The 20162-nt window shown below is 42.2% G+C and overlaps 1 protein-coding gene across 1 annotated transcript in view; it reads right to left on the bottom strand.

The window, feature by feature from the left end:
- The window catches only part of gpc5a (glypican 5a), a 138078-nt gene that overhangs the window by 77510 nt on the left and 40406 nt on the right, over positions 1 to 20162 (bottom strand). Inside the window, exon 7 of the mRNA XM_034219593.1 lies at positions 37 to 157. Within this exon, the coding sequence (XP_034075484.1) occupies positions 37 to 157 (121 nt within the window). The remainder of the gene's footprint in view (positions 1 to 36; positions 158 to 20162) is intronic.

The raw sequence follows: 20162 nt of genomic DNA, 5'->3' as shown, positions 1-20162 counted from the left end.
GTATTATGTGCACATAGTAAATCTGTAGAGACTCACCTGGTTAATGTGTTTGAGTTTGTCGATGATCTGATTTATGACAGGGTCTGCTACCTTCACTTTGACCTCAGGGTTAGCGCTCTGAGCCTTGATCCCGTTGCCGACCACACGGAGGGTGTAGCTGTGAAAAAAATACAAAAAAGGATCTGTTAGTATTTTCAAATGCATAAGGCATGTTAAAGCATACAACGTGATATACTGCATCTGTAACTGCAAGGCAAGGCAAGGCCAGTTGATTTATATAGCACCTTTCAACACAACACAATTCAACTGGCCATATATATGTAGCATATAAAATGTATTTGCTCCCAGACATTCATGTGGCTTGCTAGTTTTGGACCCCATCTGTAACCCCAATACACGTAGGGGACTTTAACCACCTACGAGGGTAACAATAACAGTTGCACATTTGCTTTACTTGTAATACCTTAGATTACTGATCATATTTCTCAAATTTGAATTAAGTAGCGTTTTAAAAGAAGAGTGATGGAGTAACAAACACAAATAATGAGCAGGCACTTCTTCCACCATGGCACAATGCACGTGGGATGTGTTAGAAAACAATCAACAGTGAAAACAATCTATTACCTCTTTGTGGAGCAATAGGTAAAGATGATCAATAGTCTGAACTAACACCAAGGTGATGGCATAATTCATCGGCAGGCATACCCTAAAGGTAAACGGGGGATTTGTGACGTGGGAGGATCATGATTCACCTGCATGTGAGCAGACAGGAGTCTATGCTGCAGGGCTTCGTATGCATCTATATATAATGCCCTTTCATTGAAATAAGAGTGTCAGCACAGTACACTCATCTATTCAGTCATGCCTTAAAGTTTCAATGTGGCATTATTCCTTGTTGCCAAGCCGGTTATTGTTGTTATAGCTTGGTAATAGGCTTCAGATCTCCTCAAGGACTCCTCACTCTTTAGTTTGAATACAGTCTGTCAGCTGTAATGACTTTGACCGTGGCTGCCGGTGACTGAGCACAATCCTTTCACATCTCAATTTGCAGCATATCATTTAATCAAACTAGTAGATCAAGGTAAAGTCAGCCATTGCTCAAAGACCTGCTGAGCTCTTGTGTGAGTATGTATGCACACAGCACATCTCGGCCCGATTTCGCTTTGAATTTAAATATCTGAATCTAGAATTAACAATAAAACTAAAAATACATTCGGTGGTTTTAATGACTGGTGGGTGATTTTGTAGCAGCTAACACAAATTGGCGTGTGGTTTTCAAGCAATACAAGGTCAGAAAGGAAAATAAACAATGAGTAAATAAAGTGCAGGAAGCCTGGGTGTCTAATTTATTTAAAAGAAAGGGTAGGCGGCAGAATTCAAATGTAGTCAGTGTGTCTGGGTCCTTGAGAAGTAATTTTGTTGTTAATTTCCTTCAAATCTGAACTCCTAAATGTGATTAGTTTTGGAAAGATTCAGCTGCCATTCAGTGTCCTTTTTATCAGCAGTTAGTCTGCCATCACCACTATTTTCTCTTTCTTCTCTCTTTTGTGTGGCCTGTCTCTGTTTCGGCTGCAGTCTTTCAACTTCCAGCTGCATCAAATGAAATATTTAAGTGAACATCTAAAATCTGTCTACAATTACAATGCTTTGGTGCAGATCGCCAGAGTTGAATTCAGAAATATACAAAGTAAATATTATATTTTAAAGGTCCCATGACATGGTTTCTGCGTGGGGTCTGCGAGACAGCGAGACAGCGCGGAACAGCCAGGCTGTGAGTGTGTGTGTGTTGAGATCCACAGAGCAGCGGCTGAGAAAAGATAAGGCTGAGTGAGTGTGTGTGTGTGTGAGGAGCCGTTACGTCACTATACTCAGGAAGAAAAAACTGGAAAAAGACAAATCTCCAACGAGGCGTTCTGGGGCAGCATAGACAGGTCTTTTCTGTGTTAGAGTTGTACTCGCTACAGGGTGTACTTTGAGGGTTTGTGACTTTGCAGACCGTTTACATGCAGAAAAAGCTACATAACACACAAGGGGACGGGTAATAACCAGAAAAGCATGACATGGGACCTTTAAGACTTTATTCAAGTTGTTGGCTTTTTTATGCTCGAATTCTCTCCATCATTGATTCATCATGTAATTTAATGTCCTTTTTACTACATTTTGACACTAGCTGCAATACATTTATATAATTTGCTAAAGGTGCCACAATATGACAAACATGTGGCAAAAATAGTAAAAAGACCATTGGCATATAGTGCTAAAAACATAAATAGCAACAACCAATCAATCACCAATCACAATAGCTCATAAGCAAACATCTTTAGCACATGAAATAAATGAAGTTTTCTGCATTTTAGTCTCTTCATTTTTTTGTCGGTCTGCAGGAACATTGTGGGTCTTTGATGTTTGCTTCTTCATATTTCTGAGAAGCCTGGATTAAAGGATGCAAACCATTTTAAAATGATTTGACAGAAATATGATGCAGCTCTTTGATTTATTTTGAACCTAACTAAAGTGGAAGCATATTTGTATGTATGTAGCTCATGTATGTATGTCTGCACTTCTAATAAAGTAAGGCGTAATATGTATATGAAGTAAAGATGTGCCAGCCTTTGATAACAACATGCTGGTGGCTAGACCAATCTCTAACCCAATTTTTGAGAGATAATAATACTCCATTTTGGTTTAAGTACTGTACATGTGAAAAGCAGAGTGGATTGAGGAGACTGGAGACATCTTGTTGGTTAACCATCTGCAAGTTGGATTTAGAGTAACCAGGCTACTGCAGTGCATGTCAACAAGTTCTCAGATGTTCTGCCCTAACACAATTCCTCTGAATAATTTGGCTTCTTGTGCACATCGACCAACATCTCAGTGTGTAAGTGAAGGCCCTGTGTACTGGCTGCAGCAGGTGCCTGCGGCTTTAGGCTGATGTTTTGGGACTAAATTGCACCTGAACCGTGTGCACAGGAGCTATGATACTGCTGCCTGCAGCTCTGTTTAATCCCAGGACACACCAGCTGAGATGGAGCTTGTATTTGTAAGAGCTGGAATAAAGATAGTCCATGTTAGGTCTGGCCCCACTATAAATTGTTAACGGTAAACCTGTTAAAAAATACAGTTATGAAGTCAGCGGTAAAGGTAGATCACTGCCCAAAAGCACTTTGATAATCTCATACAGTAGGTTATGTGCAGTTATCTGGAGACACCATCCCATGTAACAAATACTGCAAAATCCACCTCTCGTTGACCTTTACTGCAGTCTCTTTTTTCCTTTTTTTCTGCACTGTGTGATTAATAGCAGATTGAAGAGATTACATCAGAGCCATCTGTGCCCAGTTCTACCCAATGAAAATGTGAACAGCCACACATCTGCTTTTAAAAAGGTCTGTTGTTACCAAAAGCTATTTCATATTGTACAAACCAAAGACATGCATGAATTTGGTACAGGTAAAGGTTGAAGAATGTATACAATATAACCTGAAACTCACATTCATACATACAGGCAGGTTCTCTTGCATTCAGAGAGCAATCTATTTCATTATGCCACTGGGGTCCATAACCTGAAGCACATACAATCTATTGTAACATGCTGCAGGGCTAGCAGTGCAACACAGAGACTCTCTTGGAGTTGCAATCTCAGAAAATAAAGGTTGGATTCTTAAAAGGTGTCATAGATACAAAAAAAACATTGATCATAGTCATAACATATTCTATAGGGTGAGTAAAAAGCACACAGTAGCATCAAGCAGATGCTACAAAAGGATATCAAACAGCTGAGCGATTGCCTGTGTCTCTATGGACGAGCAACAGGATCTTATAATCCATATCTTTCGCCCCCAGAGGGATTCTTGGTTTGCATCTCATCTCTGCTCATACTGCTGTTCGGCTCTAGATTAAAATTTTCAATCTTTTATCCCTATCTCATCCAACTATATTTGTCTGTAAGTACAAAACCTCCACTTCTGGAGCAAAGATATTTGAGGCCTATTCCTTGATGTCAGGATAGAGTAGGATTGGTACGTCAAAGTAATTTACTATGATCATAGCTCACAGCTTTTCCTCAATCTGAACAAGAATAAAACACAGATGCAGGCTACTGTGATGTATGCTTTTAATTTACAATATGTTTTTCTTAGGTTGGACTATGTTTTTCTAAATCCCACAAAGTGTAAATTGCAACAACAACAAAAAAACTCCAATGGACACAAGTAATGCTGTTGATTTAATTGTCGGTCAAGGAGTTGCTTTGTTATAATGAATGTGTTCTCTTGCACATTTGCTATGCACTGTGTTAAAATGTGATACTTCTAATAATATCTTTATCAACAATACATTGACTAATCATAACATTTAGGGCAGGGGTCTCCAACCTTTCTTCATCTGAGAGCTACTTTGAAGAAATTAAAGTGGCCAAGAGCTACTTGCATCACATCACTTACATTTATTCACATAGCCTCCCCAACCTGTCAGACATGCGTCCGTGGTGACCACTTTCCGTGAAAGAACAGCACCCATAGGCACACCTCGTACTAGAAAAGTCGGGTGCAGCCAGTGGCGCAGTGCCATTACGCATTTCACAGTAACCATCACACTTTAGTTTTAGGGCGGCCACCCAGCGCTGAAACTCCCTCATGTGTAAGCGTCCCAGTCGTACGACCAGGATGGCTGACGCCATGAGCCCCAGCAATCGCAGGCATGATCTGAAGAGAACATGTTTGCGCAGCTGGAAAAGAGCGAGACAAGCTCTGAAAGCTTTCACTCTTTCCGCTGACAAGCGAGCTGAAAAGGGCACCGAGTTCAGGCGTAAACCCAGGAAGAGTATAGTCTGCGCGGGGCACAACATGCTCTTCTCTGTGTTTATTATGAAACCCAGGTTGAGCAGGTGCTTTACGAGGACATTTGTCTGCGTAACAGCCTCCTGCTCCGACTGTGCGAGAAGCAGCCAGTCGTCCAGGTAGGTCGCCAGGCGAATACCCTGTTGTCTTAACGGGGTTATCGCGGCTTCCGTACATCGTACAAACACCCTTGGACTGAGAGACAGACCGAAGGGGAGTACTCTGTATTCATAACAGATCCCCTGAAATGCGAATATCAGATATTTCCTGTGTGGGTAATATACTGGGATGTGAAAATACGCATCTTTCAGGTCGACTGATGTAAACCAGTCGTCTTGTCGCACGAGCCGCAGCAGAGATGTGTGAGTGAGCATTCTGAACTTATATCTTTTTAGATATTTGTTCAGAGCCCTCAAATCAAGTATTGGCCGAATTCCGTTCCCTTCCCGTTTGGGAACGAGGAAGTACTTGGAATAGAAGCCGCCCTGACTCTGCTCGGCGGGTACAATAGATATAGCCCTCTTTTCTAGGAGTCAGAGAATCTCTCTCTCCAGAATATGGGCTGACTCTCCTCGGGCCTGCGAATGCAGAATGCCTGAGAAGCGAGGGGGGGTGACTTGGAGTCTGTAGCTCCGTGTAACTGTCTTGAGAAACCCAAGCAGATGTCGTGAGCATCTCCCGCTGTATGCTCCTTAGAGCCAGCTGAGATGTCACGTCTCTTCCCCTCTGAGTCTCTATTTGTTGTGTTATGGGGCCCGCCAGTGTCTGAGCACTGTGGTGCCACATTTCGACAATCCCCACCGACACAGCGCATGCGTGTGGCGGTGGTGCCCTTACGGCTTCAGCCGGCACCGCGCATGCGCGTGACGGTGGTGCCTTCACAACCCCAGCCGGCCCTGCGCATGCGCGTGACGGTGGTGCCTTCACAGCTCCAGCCGGCCCTGCGCATGCGCGTGACGGTGGTGCCTTCACGACCCCAGCCGGCACTGCGCATGCGCGTGACGGTGGTGCCTTCACGACCCCAGCCGGCACTGCGCATGCGCGTGACGGTGGTGCCTTTACAGCCCCAGCCGGCACTGCGCATGCGCGTGACGGTGGTGCCTTCACAGACCCGTCAATTGTCCGCCCTTTGAGAGAGGCCGTAGCTGCTCTCAGAAGGGGAACAGTTGACGGACTGTTTATTGTTTTTATTGTTTTTCTTTTCATTTTTTCAAGCTGCGCCCTTGGCTCGAAGCCTGGATGCGTCAGCGGAAAATGTTTTATGACAGAAAAATCAATAAGTGTGTGACATGTATTTATGCGGACTTGAGGATGGTGTTGAGGCATCTCTCGAGGCGGCGGGAACACATTTAGAGCTGGGGAACCGTAGACTTCCAGCTCTGTCACAGAGGGGAGAAGGAGGGGCTGTCACGCCGCTCGCTTCTTCTTCCTCGACTGCTGGCCGAAATTCTGGGTTGGCTGCGCCTGGGCTGCAGCCGGAACCGGAGATTTTCTAGGCCAGCTCGCCCTCGTCCCCTGCCTGGGCTGGGGACTCGGGGCGGACTGCGACCTCTGCGTTTTCGGTATTTTGTACCGAGCAGGATTCGGGGCAGCTTGGACGAAGGGCTGCCGCTGCGAAGGGCTGCCGCTGCAAAGGCAGCGGCTGGGCCCTTCGAGGGAGGCAGAGGTGGAGGGCCTCGTCCTCCTTCTTTTTCGACTCGCATCTCCTCTGCATGGAGGCAAGAGCGGAGCCGAAAATCCCCTCGGGAACGATGGGCATGTCAAGCACATCCTCCTTTTCCCGGTCTGGGAGGTTGGTGAGGTTGAGCCATCTAGCTCTTTCCTGCACCACCATGATCCCCATTGTTTTGCCCGTGGCCTGGACGGCGCAGCGTTGGACACGGAGACAAATGTCTGTGACCGCGGCCAACTCGTCCAGAACAGCCGGTCCAGGATTACTCGACATATCCTCACAGAGCTCCGCTTGGTATGCGGTTAGCAGTGAGGAAACGTTCAGAGCCCTGGCGGAAAACGCTGCGGCTCTGTAGGACCGTTCAGTCATGGTCGACTGGAAACGGTCCACCTTCGCTGGCAGCGTGGGGTTCCTGCTTGGTGACGGGCCCATCCTCGGTAGGAGGTGGGCTGCCACCAGCAGTTCCATCGGCGGTATGCGGAGCAGGCCGAGCCTCTCCATACCGTCGCAGTCTGGATTGGGGCCTTGTTGCTAAAAGGGTCGGTCCCTCCACGAGACCGACACCTCATCCAACATCTCCGGGAAGACCGGGAGGAGTTGCCTCCTTGTCCTCGTTGCTTGGGGAGAATGTTTCCCCTCGTAACGGGACCTGGCGGTCTCCTTGGCCATTTCGGGCCACGGGATGTCTAGCCTGGACGCAGCGCGCTGACACGCGGCCTGCAGGTCCATGCTCAGACAGGGCGAAGCTGGTGTGCTATCGCCCGGGAGAGCAGCCATCGCTCCCGGCTTTGCCGTTTGAGCCGATGACATGAAGATATCTTCTTCTTGCTCATCCGAATCAGACAGGAGGAACTCAGAGGTGTCCTCTTCGTCCTCCATGTAGTCTAATTCCAGGAGATCCTCCGCGGGCGAAACCATGGTGAGGTCTCGCCGAGAGCTCCCGCCTGGTGAGGCGTGGGGCTCCGTTCCCGCGTCTCTTGCCGCCACCGGGTCCCGGCCTGACACGCGTGGGATCCCGGTTCCGCAGCTGCCGCTGTTAGTGAGCCCCAGACCGACACAGTGAGGGGCTCAGTCTCTGCGGCGGACGCCCCCGTGTCTTGATTGCCAAACGGCGAATCAGTGGACATGAGGGAGTCCTGTTCCAACAAGCTAGCTTGGTGTGCTAGCCGTCGGTGGAGGCTCTTTCGGGTGAAACGGGCACAATGCCCGCACGAGCCGGGGTTGTCGATAGCCTCCTGGGCGTGTTCCAGCCAGAGGCAGGATGAGCAGACCTGGTGTGAGTCTGTGCCTGCTATCTTCAACCCGCAGCCGCATGACCGAGCCTCCGAGTCCCTGACTCCTCTGGTGTGAGGGGGAGAGGCGTCCATCTTGTTCGCCTCGTGGCGTGGAGAGGACCCGCTCGTAACAGGTACGTCGTTGAGAGAAAAAGTGTTACCAACCCGTCCTTAATCCGGAGAAAAGGGGACGGTGTGGGTCCTTTGTTCTCAAAGAATATTGACTGGTGTGTCAATATACTTCTAATCCTTTTCTCCTCCGTGAGAGAGAAAAAGAAAAGCGTCCTCGCTACCGTGGTGTCGGTAGTAAGGGGAAGCTAGCTAGCAACAGGTGCGTAGCTAGCTTGAGAAAAATCAAAACCTTACCTTACTTTCCGGGGAAAGAAACGGCGAGGTCGATTTTAATACTAACTGGCGTTAGTATTACCGTCTTCTTGCGAAGCAGAAGGAGTAGCCGGCGAGCGCCCGTCGACCGAAATGGTTATATTTGGGTTCAGTCTGTGGACCGTTAAGCTTGTCCGGCTACTATAGAGATGTGCTCTGAAGCGAGAAGAGGTGTTTGAATGACGCATGCGTCGTGGCACAAGCTACTTATAGGGGGTGAATTCCCTGATGCTGACGTCAAGATCACCAGCCAATCAGGATTGGCGTAATGAGATTGATGCTTCTGTTTGCTCCGCGATGAGGCGCATCCCATAGTGAGACATCGAACGGAGTGTTATGAATGAGAACAAAAATAGTGCATGTGGGTGCACACTTATTCTCTGTCTTACTGTTACATAAATCCCATATCTCAATCAGTGATTAAGTGAATAATAAAGTTTCTATCGGGTCACTATCAGCCTGCCACTCATTATTTTCAGGGAGGGGGCGGGGTTTGGAGGAACAGAGGAGACGGTGATCGCGGAAGCTTTTTTCCTCCTGCCTTCACAAACTTTACACAAGTATTTATCAACTAAAAATAGCAGGAGGACATTCATACTCTGCAATCCAAGACTCGATGAAATCCACCAAAAACCTGACATGACGATAACGAGTGTTTTTCAAAAAACACAAATCCCTCCCTGTGTGTCTCTGAGCCGCAGCGACAGGGCCTGATTCAGAGCGGGTCATTCTGCTGTTGGTTCTGGACTGGTGTTGGTGGAGAAAGCAGACTGCTCCGTGTATGGTGTCGCTGTGCCGCTGTCACGTCTGTTCCTTGATATCTGCATCACCGACCAAAAACACACCAAAAAAAATTCTAAAATAAAAAAACGTTATTGTCCAGCCGCGGCCGAAAAATCAAGAAGCAACCTTACTACGCTATAATCGATTTATTGGATCAAATATAAAAGTCAGCCGAATTAGTGTCGATACTGCAAGGAGACGTATTGTGTGAAAAGAAATGTAAGATGTTGTTTAATTGGCTGAGATATTTATGATCCACGTCACGTTTTCAGTTTTGGCCGCAGTTCTTCCTGTTTGTCAAGAAGTCTTCTCAGCAGGGCTCTATAAATAGAGAACTACGGCAGATATGTAATATGTAATGCAGCCGAACCATGTATTACAGACTTTCAAAGAGAAAAGCAAGCACACTCGGAATAAAGTATTATTATTTTTATTTTTTTTTTATAAATGTTTTCGGATTTCACATCGCATAAACACCAAATCCCAGCGTGCATTGCGGCTAAACCATCCAATCATCGAGCTGAGGATCTTGCCTAAATCTGTTTCCGGTTTCGTTTATGACGGATGTATTTTGTTGTACACACATTCCTTCACATTTACATTTTAATTTACATTAAAGTATTTCGTGAGGCCTTCTAACATGTTTTTAAATATAACTACGGTTTTAGTTTTGTAAATTAACATGAACCGAAGCTGTTGCCTGGCAACGCAATCGCACAACGTCACGTCCGTTAATTAATTCCACATCCACACGCATGGATTAACATCGATTTAATACATTAATGTATCCTTTGTTTCTGCTAAAAGAGGTGTCGACCAGCTGGGGCAACAAGAAAATCGGTGTAATAGAGTGTGACTATTAAAAAAAGAAATCATTATTATATTAATATTGACAATAACAACCGACCGTCGGGGTAGCATTTGCTTGGCATTTCCGGGTATTTCTCCACTGGTTAACATGGGTTAACAATACCGTGTAACTGTCACTTTTGAAAGGACGAAATCGTGACATCTTCACGTCTCCCAGCATGGTAAATCGTCACATGTTCACGTCTTGCCGTGATACCGGAATGCCAGCAATTGCAGAGCAGTAGTGATGGCAAAAATGAAGCTTTGAATGAAGCATCGAACCACTTGGACAATTGTGTCGGAAATAGGTTCATTTCTCGAAGCTTCAGATACAGCGACCTCTCCTGGCGAAGTGCAAGGCTGCAGTGGGTTTAACGTATCTTTGCCTTGAAAAATATTCGATGCACACACACACTAAGACTGAATATCATGTTCTATTTGCAATTAAAGATTGATAATTGTGTGTATTGGGTTATTGAGAAGAGACTAGAGAGTGCTGGAAAAAAATTTGGGAGGAGAGGGCCTTTTATCAGTTATTAAAGTATTAAAGTTGAAAAGCAATGATTAAAAGTACATCCATTCCGGGCTTTGAACCAGCTGCGAGGAGGACATCGCCGCATTCGGGCCACCGGCTCTACCCACTGGGTTATCTACTAATCCTATTATCCTTAAACTATTGAACTGTTTTTATATTACTCATAATTGTCTTTTTGTTCACAACTTGTGTTTCCCGAGCAAGAACGACCTATCTTTCTTCCTGGCTTGCTCTATAATGATACAATTCAAATGCAATACCAACAACAACAACTCAACAGCAACAACGCAAACTACGACAACAACCCACACATTGCGCATTGTTTAGAGCGGTTATAAAGTGTTGAAGCGCTCAAATTCTAAACCGTTTCAACCTGTCACCTGTCAGAATCGAGACGAGGCAGTGCATTGAATCGCGTGAATGGACCGTGAACCAGTCAAGTGATTCATTCAGGAAATGAAGCAGTTACTGCTTCTGACGTCATATGCCACGTGTTTGAAGCAAGCTTCGAATCACTGCTTCTATGGAATATGAAGTCCAGGGTTCGGTTGAAGCTCCGTTCGAAGCTTCAGTGTCAAACTGCCATCACTACAGAGCAGCATTAGCAATGATTTAAGTCTTGTTGGCAATAAATGTAAGCCCAGTATTAACTTGAGGTCTGTTTTTGGCCTCATTATGTTTACTTTGTTCACAGGCTAGTCTCTACATGTGTCTGGCAGCTATTTAGACGTTGAGCAGGTACTGTTGAATGGGTTTCGAGGGATTTGTTACTGAAAACAGCTGACCATTGTGGCCTAAAGTGACAGGATGTGAGCTGTGAGAGTGAACCAAAACATTTCAGTTGTGGAATGAAGTGCTAAACAACTAGCTGAAGATATCTGCAGATGTGGGTGTTAATTATCTGTTGGTTAACGCCATTTGTATTCAAAATTGTACTTAATCTAAAAAGGCAACCCTTACAAACTAAGATGCTGTGTTCAATCAGCTTGTTGGGATTTTTGTAAGCAATGTACAGATGGTAGCTGAATGTTCACATAATTTCACTAGCAGGTCACAGACTGCGCTCACTGTTTCAGATCTATTAGTATGCTTCAGCTGCCTTTGAGGTATCAATCATGAGCTGTGGCTGAGCATGCCTATTAATTATTTGCAGTCACACCATCTGTCTTTTACTTGCAAGTTCACATGTATGATTTCTGTGGTGATAAATACAGAGTAACTCGCATTTTTCTTCTAATTTGTTTTTGTTCTTAATATGTGGCTATGTTCATTTTAAAAGTTAGGAGAAACTATAAGGCAAGTGTCAATTATGTTAATTTTCCTTTCCCTCTTCTATCCCATCTAATGTCACAGTTTTGTACAAAGCAGTGGGATTTAAAAAAAATAAAATGCAGTTTTATTTTTCCCTGAATATACCTTCAATATATACCATCAAATTGTTATGGATAAAGGAGTTCAGTGGCATGGGAGATAGAGGAGGTAGACCATGCACACTGTTCATGGTTGGCTGAATAAGAAACAAAGCAGGCCAGCGGTTAGGAGGCTAGAAAGCAATACCTGCCTTCCCGTTGTTACTGAGGAAACACAAGTCTCTCTGGCTCATTGCAGTGCACTTCAAAGCAGTCTGTTCACTCAGAAAGGACAGAAAATACTTCAGGCAAGACAATGGAACATATGCAGTTTAATGTGTAAAATCAACAAGAGGGCCATGCTTCAAACAAACATCTGTTTGGTACAATAACCCAGAGTTAATATGGTAATAAACATATTGACTCTGCAACACTGTAATTAAATAATACATGATGATTTACATACCGCCTGCTGTAAATAAGTGCAGTTTTATTTCACAATAGGTGCTGTGAGTCATGAGTTTGTTAGAGGACAACAAATTCATGAATGACAGAAATTGACTGTCAAGACTTTTGCAGACAGGCTAAAATAAAAAGGTATTTTCAAAAAGGATTATTATAATTAGGATTACAAGGTTTGCCAGCATGTGTATCTAGAACTGTGTAACTTTACAGAGAGCTGTGACAAAGAAGATAATACAGCAGCAGTCAACAGTGCCTCTGGCAAAGATTTAGCTCCAAACGTCACTACTGCCATGTTTGTTCCAATTACTAGGAAGCCATGAGCCTTGAAGTTGTATTGACTTGTGCCAGGAGGACACTATGGACTAAGCCAGACAGAGCTGTTTGAGCAAGGTGGTAGCTGTAATTAATATGGTCTGGTAGTTGGTCTGTGGATAATGGGCATTTTGTTCCAGGAACCTGTACTTACACTGTTGTACTGAGATGTTGGGACAAGCTTTTTGAGAAGAAGGATTAATTACAGATTTCTAAACACAAAGCTCATCCGGACGGAGACAAATAAAAGGCAGAATGTGTCAGTGCACTGTAATGTGGGTGAAAGAAAAAAAACATATTTAAGGAACTTATGGAGGAAAGATAGGAAAAGTCAAGTTGATTGCATAGAAGCGTATTAGTAGATCACAAAGCACGGCCATCCAGAGATGTCTATCTACATTGTCCTGATAGGAGAAATTAATGTTTATATTAAATATGTTTATATTTATATTTTTGTATATGGAAGGGTATTTCTTGTAGCTTTTAGCCAACATTACGACATTCAACACAATATGTGTATGGCATTTTAAAGGCAGTTTGGCCCAGAAGACCTTATTTGCTTTTTATTATGAGAATTCTGGTCCTACATGACAGAAAAACATTACTCAAAGTTGTGTTTACTTTAATTGATAGATTTGTGCTTTTGACAAGGCTCTTTTTAAGAGTTTTTAATTAGGTTTTAAGTAACATAAACATATTGGAAGGAGCGAGAGTTGGACCAGTGTCAGATGGCCACATACATCATTTTCAATTATATTTATGCTATTAATCACACTGTGTAGCTTTTCTGAATACCCTTCTTATCCTTATACCTTTAGATGTATGTGCCCATGCAGTCTTGGGGGTGCTACCTTGATTGTTATATCATTCATGTTTTTACAACATTCATCGCTTGGGGAAATGAGAACACAAGCTCTGTTAATAGTATGTAGTCCAAATATCCCTGCACCAGAACTACAGGGGTCAAGTCCATACATTAATTAATTGCTTTCACGAACGGCCTCATTAAAAACCCATGTTGGTGCGACCATGTGGTGATATCAAAGTCAAAACATATCAAATGGAAAAAGCTTTGTAAATAGCTAGTCCATTAGTAGTTGAATGAACAGCTTTATTGTGTCTTCTTGTTTTCAACTCTATTGTTGAAGTTATAACCTTGCTAACGGTGCATCGGGTTCACATTGATGGCAACAACAAAACTATTTATACACATCCCGAGCAAACTGTTTATAAACAACAAAAAAGCATTTACATTTAGTGTGAGCATATGGCCCTGCACCTCTTAACGCTGATGCCCAAAATGACATCTACCTCACATTCAAAAGACATACATTATTAGGGTTGTAAAGAGCGTGTTATATTGTACCAATCATTTCCCTCTGAATCTAAGAGCTCTGTTAATTTATGAGCTACTGCATCATGCATGCCGTTAATGCAACATAGATTTCAGAAGTTCTAAAATGGCAAGAGAACTTTTATAACACCTCTTAAATATTTGAGTTTTATGAAAGGTAATAAGGACAAATGTAAAAGTTGGCTAAGTAGGAGATACAACTGTCTCATAAAAGCAGATGGTCACCCAAAGAGGGGCTTTCCAAAGGTGTTAATGCCCCATAAGGACAATGATGTGCAGAATTAAACAGATGTGGTAAGAGCAGGGCAGACAATAAAAGACTCATCAGAGCTTTTATGACATCAGCGATCGACATGCTCACATTCAAAGTACTGCTCTACTGTGTTTTATTCACAATGCATACACTCAATGCTGCATCTTTCCCATCCGTCTAAAATATTTATCTCGCTGCGGAACACAAACGAATATGATCAAATGTACTGACTTCTTGGTCTCAATCAGTGCAGATTATCAAAATCATTACTCTGATGAAAAACATTTCCTCTCTGGCATAAAACTTGAGGCTTAGTCGTCTTTGCCATCATCATCATCTACTGACCGTGCTTGTGAACATTTCAACACCTGCTTTATGGAGACGCAGAGACAAAAACATTGAGCGGATATTTATGAATTTAGGAGGCGCTCGGTAAACAAGCATAAACAAATCAACAAGCCTAGAGCAACACTATTATTACCAGGATATAAAATATTACAGATAGGATGTCAGGTTTAAAGTTAGCAGTAAACAACAAATCATAACTAAAGTAAAATAAACTTTAACACTGATTGAATCTTTTCATAACAAGGTTTCTATCCAGCCCAGCAGTGCAATCACAATATGTATGAATAGATTGTATTAATGCTTGAAGAAGCATGCACCCTTGTGTTGTGATATTTCAGCAGGATATCAACATGTAATTTGTCGGTGCTATGCTTAGCAGTGCAGCAAGTCTCTCTGTCTGTAAATTATCAGTATTTTACTTTCAAAGATTTGAGCAGCAGGAAGCACACAATCTTCATGGCAATATAAAATGCATGGAGGCGAAAAATATCTGCAGCCTTTTTATCTCACGCTGGCAGAGTTTGTGTACATTGGCAAGAAAACCATACCATGACCTGGTTTCTATTTTTAGTTTGTTTTAGTCTTTTATATTAATCTTATATGTAGCTGTGTGTTAAGGGCAGTGGTAGAAAAAGTATTTATAATATTAAGTAAAGTGTGGAACTATTTGCAATGAACAGTAATATTTTAAAGATTAAAATGTATTATGTGTTGTCTTTAATAAAGTATAACAAAAATAGACAGCAAAGGGGGAAAGAGAGAATAACTTTTGATGTAAAATAAAAGTAAACATTTTTAACTCAGAAATCAGTAGAGTGGAAATATTCTCCCGTGAAGGATCAAAACTTCATATTATCAATAAAGTTCATTCAAATCTAATGTGGGTCTTTTCCTCCATTTGAGAACTGTCACTCAAATATGCAGCTCTCCTCGGCTCTGTGCAGCTTCAAAGCAATAGTACTGTTGTTTTCAGACCCATCAGGCAGCTGTTTTCCTTTAAGCTCTATAAACCCACCCTATACTGTCTGTCCCTCAGGAGTAAGTAGAAACCAAAGACAGAGCTAAAGGAAAGTGAATATTCGACTCACATCAGCTGCACACAAACACTACTCTAAATCAAGGATCGTCTCTCACTGCTGTCATATTACCTGAATGTGATGATTTATCTTTTTATTCAACTGAGCATGTGAAATCCTTGTAGTCATTCATTTAAGGCTGTAATGTAATATTTGAGCAACCCTCAAGAAAGAATATAACACAAGGCCCGTCATCGACAATGAAAGTGGCCAATAATTAAAGTCTAAGATTAATCACGTGCTTATGTGTCCTGGGAATCTTGTAGTCAAAGAAAACATGCAATAAACCTGAATTCATTGGAACCTATCAAAGTCAAATAGGTAACTGGCATGATGAAAACCATTATTTGCACAAATTGAACATATATAGAACGAAGTAATAATAATGCATGATGTATCAATTAGACATAGCTCAACATGCTGTGTGTCAAACACTAATTCAAGCTCCAAAACTGACACCAGCAGGATTATTTAAAAGCTGCAAATTGTATTATGTTTCAAGCCTTTTATCTTCACATCTCTAATTATTTTACCACAGCTGGCAGAAGCAAGTGGCCACATCTGCTGTTCCTGAGATCCATTGTGTTGTCACTGCACCTCTGAGAGAGCACTGTGGACCCGCATCAGTAAACAACACATTGGCAAAAGGGACCAAAATACCAACAGTCTAATCACCGCTGTAAAACCCTAATTTATATTTGCTCTCTCAGCCTCATTCTTTCATTCACTCGGCACAACAGCGGCTGAATGGGCCGAAAGAAGAAAAAGAAAAACTGCTGCTAATGGTGAAGAAGCTCATAAACCTCCGGCAGGCCCTCGAAAGCTTCAAGGTGAGTGACAGCTGCAAAAACACCGGGCGAGTTTTATTCAGGGATTCTTCAAATGAGGCAGTCAGTGTGTCACTACATTTAAAAGAATGACACTAAGCATTGGATGGGAGATGCAGACTAAAGTGTGGGTATGATTCATCAGCTGAATGAATTCTAAACAAAATACAATATAAAAACGGTTATATGTTTCTAATATTTAATCTACATTTTAATGAAATTACAGTTTTAAAGATAATATTTACACTGCATCCATTAAAGAGCATATCACGCTCCAATCCAACTTTATTTATATAGCACTTTAAAACCTTCAGAACAAAGTGCTGTACAGAGAGATAAGCTCACAAAACATAAAATAAATACATTTAAAATAAAAGATACACTACGTTAATGTAGCTACCACTGAGCAATTATGCTTCGACTGTAGTCCTACACCACTGTTACTGCAGTAAGACTGAGCTCACAGTCACATTTTTCTCAGTATATTTCAATATTGTTCGTTTAGTTTTTCACTTCGACACTTTATTGAGTGAACACTGAAAAAACTGTATGAAATGTATTCTCGGCTTACTAGTGCTTTGCAGAAATTAAAACAAACATGCCAGAATTAAAATAAACTGTTAAATGGGGCGAGAAGAAACGCTGCCCAGGAGGTCTGGTGATGCCGACGTTAAACAGACAAAACAGGAGGCAGAAAATCTATCCAAGCTGCCATTTCTGTTCTGTATAATCTGTGAGCCAATTGTAAACTATAGGCTTAAAGAATTGTAAACACTTTAAATGAACGACAGATTGCTTAATACAATACAACAAAACAATACAAAACAATGTCTTTTCGTGTGTTCATCATGTTGTTTATTTGAGTAACGGTTTCAAACTAAAGCTGTGACGTCACCCATTAGTTTTATGGACAGTTTCGAAGCCTAGAGTTTGGCATTTTGACTATCACCATCTTGGTTTTTGGCCGTCTCCATCTTGCATATTTGAAACGAGTGACAAAAAATGGACGGGCAAAGCACAACCAAAAACTAGACAAAGTGGATAAGAGAATGTTACCATTAACTTTCATGAAGTAGAAACACTTTGAAAGATTCAAGCTGTGAGACAGAAACACAGAGATCCCCCAAACTGGACAATGCTGTGGGAGCAGCCCGTCAATTACACGTAGCAACGGCCAAAGCCACACCCTAGTTTAGAGTCTATTTTGCCATTGCTCAAAATTCAAATGAATACAAATAAATTAACTTTAATCAAGCTATATTAAAGAAGACTTGAAACTAGAGCTTGCGACCATTAACTAATCAGGGAAATGTCATCAGTTTGGTTATAATAAAGTAAGAATTGGGTCATTTTCTCATAGACTTCTATCCAATCAGACTACTTTATGCAAAAGGTGGAGTCGCGCCCTGCTGGATTAAGAGATGTTTAAGGCACTTCCACAGTGGCCCCACCTCTCAGACCCAGATGTTACTGCTTGTTGTAAACACATTATTAAATGTGCAGCTTCCGTTAATAGCTTACATTCAGATTAAAGCTCACACTGTTCACATATGAGTTAGCTTAATGTTCAAACACAATCGTTCAGTCACTTGTTTTATACTTTGATCAAACTGTTTTCTCCATACATTCTACTTTTCTATGCAGCAGTGGAGATACATGAGTGGCTCAACACTTTCACATGGCACAATATCCCTGATTACAACCTTCATGAGGGTGGGATTTATTGCAGGCCTGTTTGCATTAGATTAGGTAAATGAGTTTCATTGCATCTGTTAATAAATAAACTGAGATGAGTTTCTTATCCGGCCACAGTAAACACAAAGTGAAGAGTGGAGTCCAGAGAGAAAGAGATAAAATATAGGAGGATTGTTTAACATTTTCCTTCGATGTCATATCACCAATCTTTCTTGAGAGACAGTAAAACTGCTCAGTCTGAGTCAATGGGGAGCTCATTCCACCATCTTGGAGCCAGGATAGCAAACCCACGTATGAGTCAATTTTATAGTTGACTGATTACCAACTGTAATGTCTCTCCCTTCATCCTCTGATGGGCTTATCTGTGTTTATGTTTCCACACAGTATCTCCCCTCACTTGTCGCTATACGGTCTACCAGAATAATACAACCGCAAAACTGCCCCCCCTTACCGCCAAGGCTCTAAATAGACGACGAGTGCTCTCCCCCAAGGTCCATCACAATTAAACATATCTTTTAATCTCTCTCTGTGTGATACTAAATCAGTCAATATGTTTTTCCCTTCAGGTATGGCTCGCTGTTTAAATTGCTTTTGTAATTAAGGAAATATCCAACAAACACCAGCTTTAGGATGCTGTGCTCACAGCTGCGGTGCGGAAGAAAAGGGTTTAAACAAAGCATGTACTCATTTGAGAGGGGTGGGAAATGATGCACAGTAAACAACAAGTGCAGTTGCATTAAAAAAAAATTGGTGTCTGGCTTTTGTAGCTAATTTAGTATCAGAATAACATAACATTCAACAAATAGCTTGTGTGATGATGTGTTTGCACCATTTTACAAATTAAGATGGCATATTTATTTATTAAAGAGCACAAAGTGGGCTGATCCCTATTAGCACAAACTATGATATGCTTCCTTGTTGTCTTTAGACTTTAAGGGGTAAAGTAATGTATCTTCCCCCTGTCAGCCTTGTGCAAACAAGTCTAGTCTGCACACTCAGTGGAGATCATCATAATTTATAGGAGGAAGATTGTGCATTATCCTCCAGCACAGTAACATTACATGAAGCACTTAACAATAGCTGCTGTCATGAGGTTGAGCACACCTACACGTCCATAAATACCACCTCATTGTGTGCCAGGGGTTTGACGGGTTAATATATCTAGTGTATTCTTTTAAATAACAAGCCCCAGGGTCGGCCGTGAAGTTTTGTGATGATCATCTGTCCTGTATCTGTGCTTTAACAACATGATCTCACCCCTGGGCTCAGTCATTAGGATTCAGTCCCTTCTCATGGAGACTAATTTATCCGTGCCACAAGGTCTTTTACGACAGTGCAGTGTCAAGTCATTTAAATGTCAAAACAATGCCCTGATTGTTATTTTACTTTAGAGGGCAAAATCATTTGCTTCAGAGCGAAAATTAAATTCCATTTTACAAGCCTGACCATGAGCTTAAATTTAATTAGCATATCCCCTTATCTTATATGAACTTTACAGGAGGGACACATCCAGCCGACACTGTTATGCTGCTCATTGACAACAAACAAAGTGTGGACATCAAAGTTTCATGATTAAGTATTGTAATTAATCAATCTGTTTCATGGTGTTGTTTACTTCAACATGCCTCATCTGCTTGTCTAACTTCCCTCGATAACCTCCTATTCAGGCATAAATAACAAGAATGTTTCACCATCAAGTACATTTTTGTGAAAGTGTACTTTTTTCTTTCTTCACAATCTGTACAACATCGAATAGTCTCAATCTTTTTACCCTCAATTCAGATTAGGATATATTCGAATATTTTAGATAATGTTTTGAATCCCCAGAAGGGAATCAATAATCACGCATGCACAATGACAAATAACTTAAGGAGAAACAAGTCAGAGGGGACGTATCAGACAACATGGGCATGAAAGACAAATTGCCACAACACACACACACACACACACACACACACACACACACACACACACACACACACACACACACACACACACACACACACACACACACACACACACACACACACACACACACACACACACACACACACACACACACACACACACACACACACACACACACACACACACACACACACACCACACACACACACACACACACACACACACCACACACACACACAC

This window comes from Gymnodraco acuticeps, unplaced genomic scaffold, assembly GCF_902827175.1.
Source record: "Gymnodraco acuticeps unplaced genomic scaffold, fGymAcu1.1, whole genome shotgun sequence".
NCBI lineage: Eukaryota > Metazoa > Chordata > Actinopteri > Perciformes > Bathydraconidae > Gymnodraco > Gymnodraco acuticeps.
Note: the sequence above shows the minus strand (reverse complement) of the source record. Positions and strands in the feature narration are given on the sequence as shown.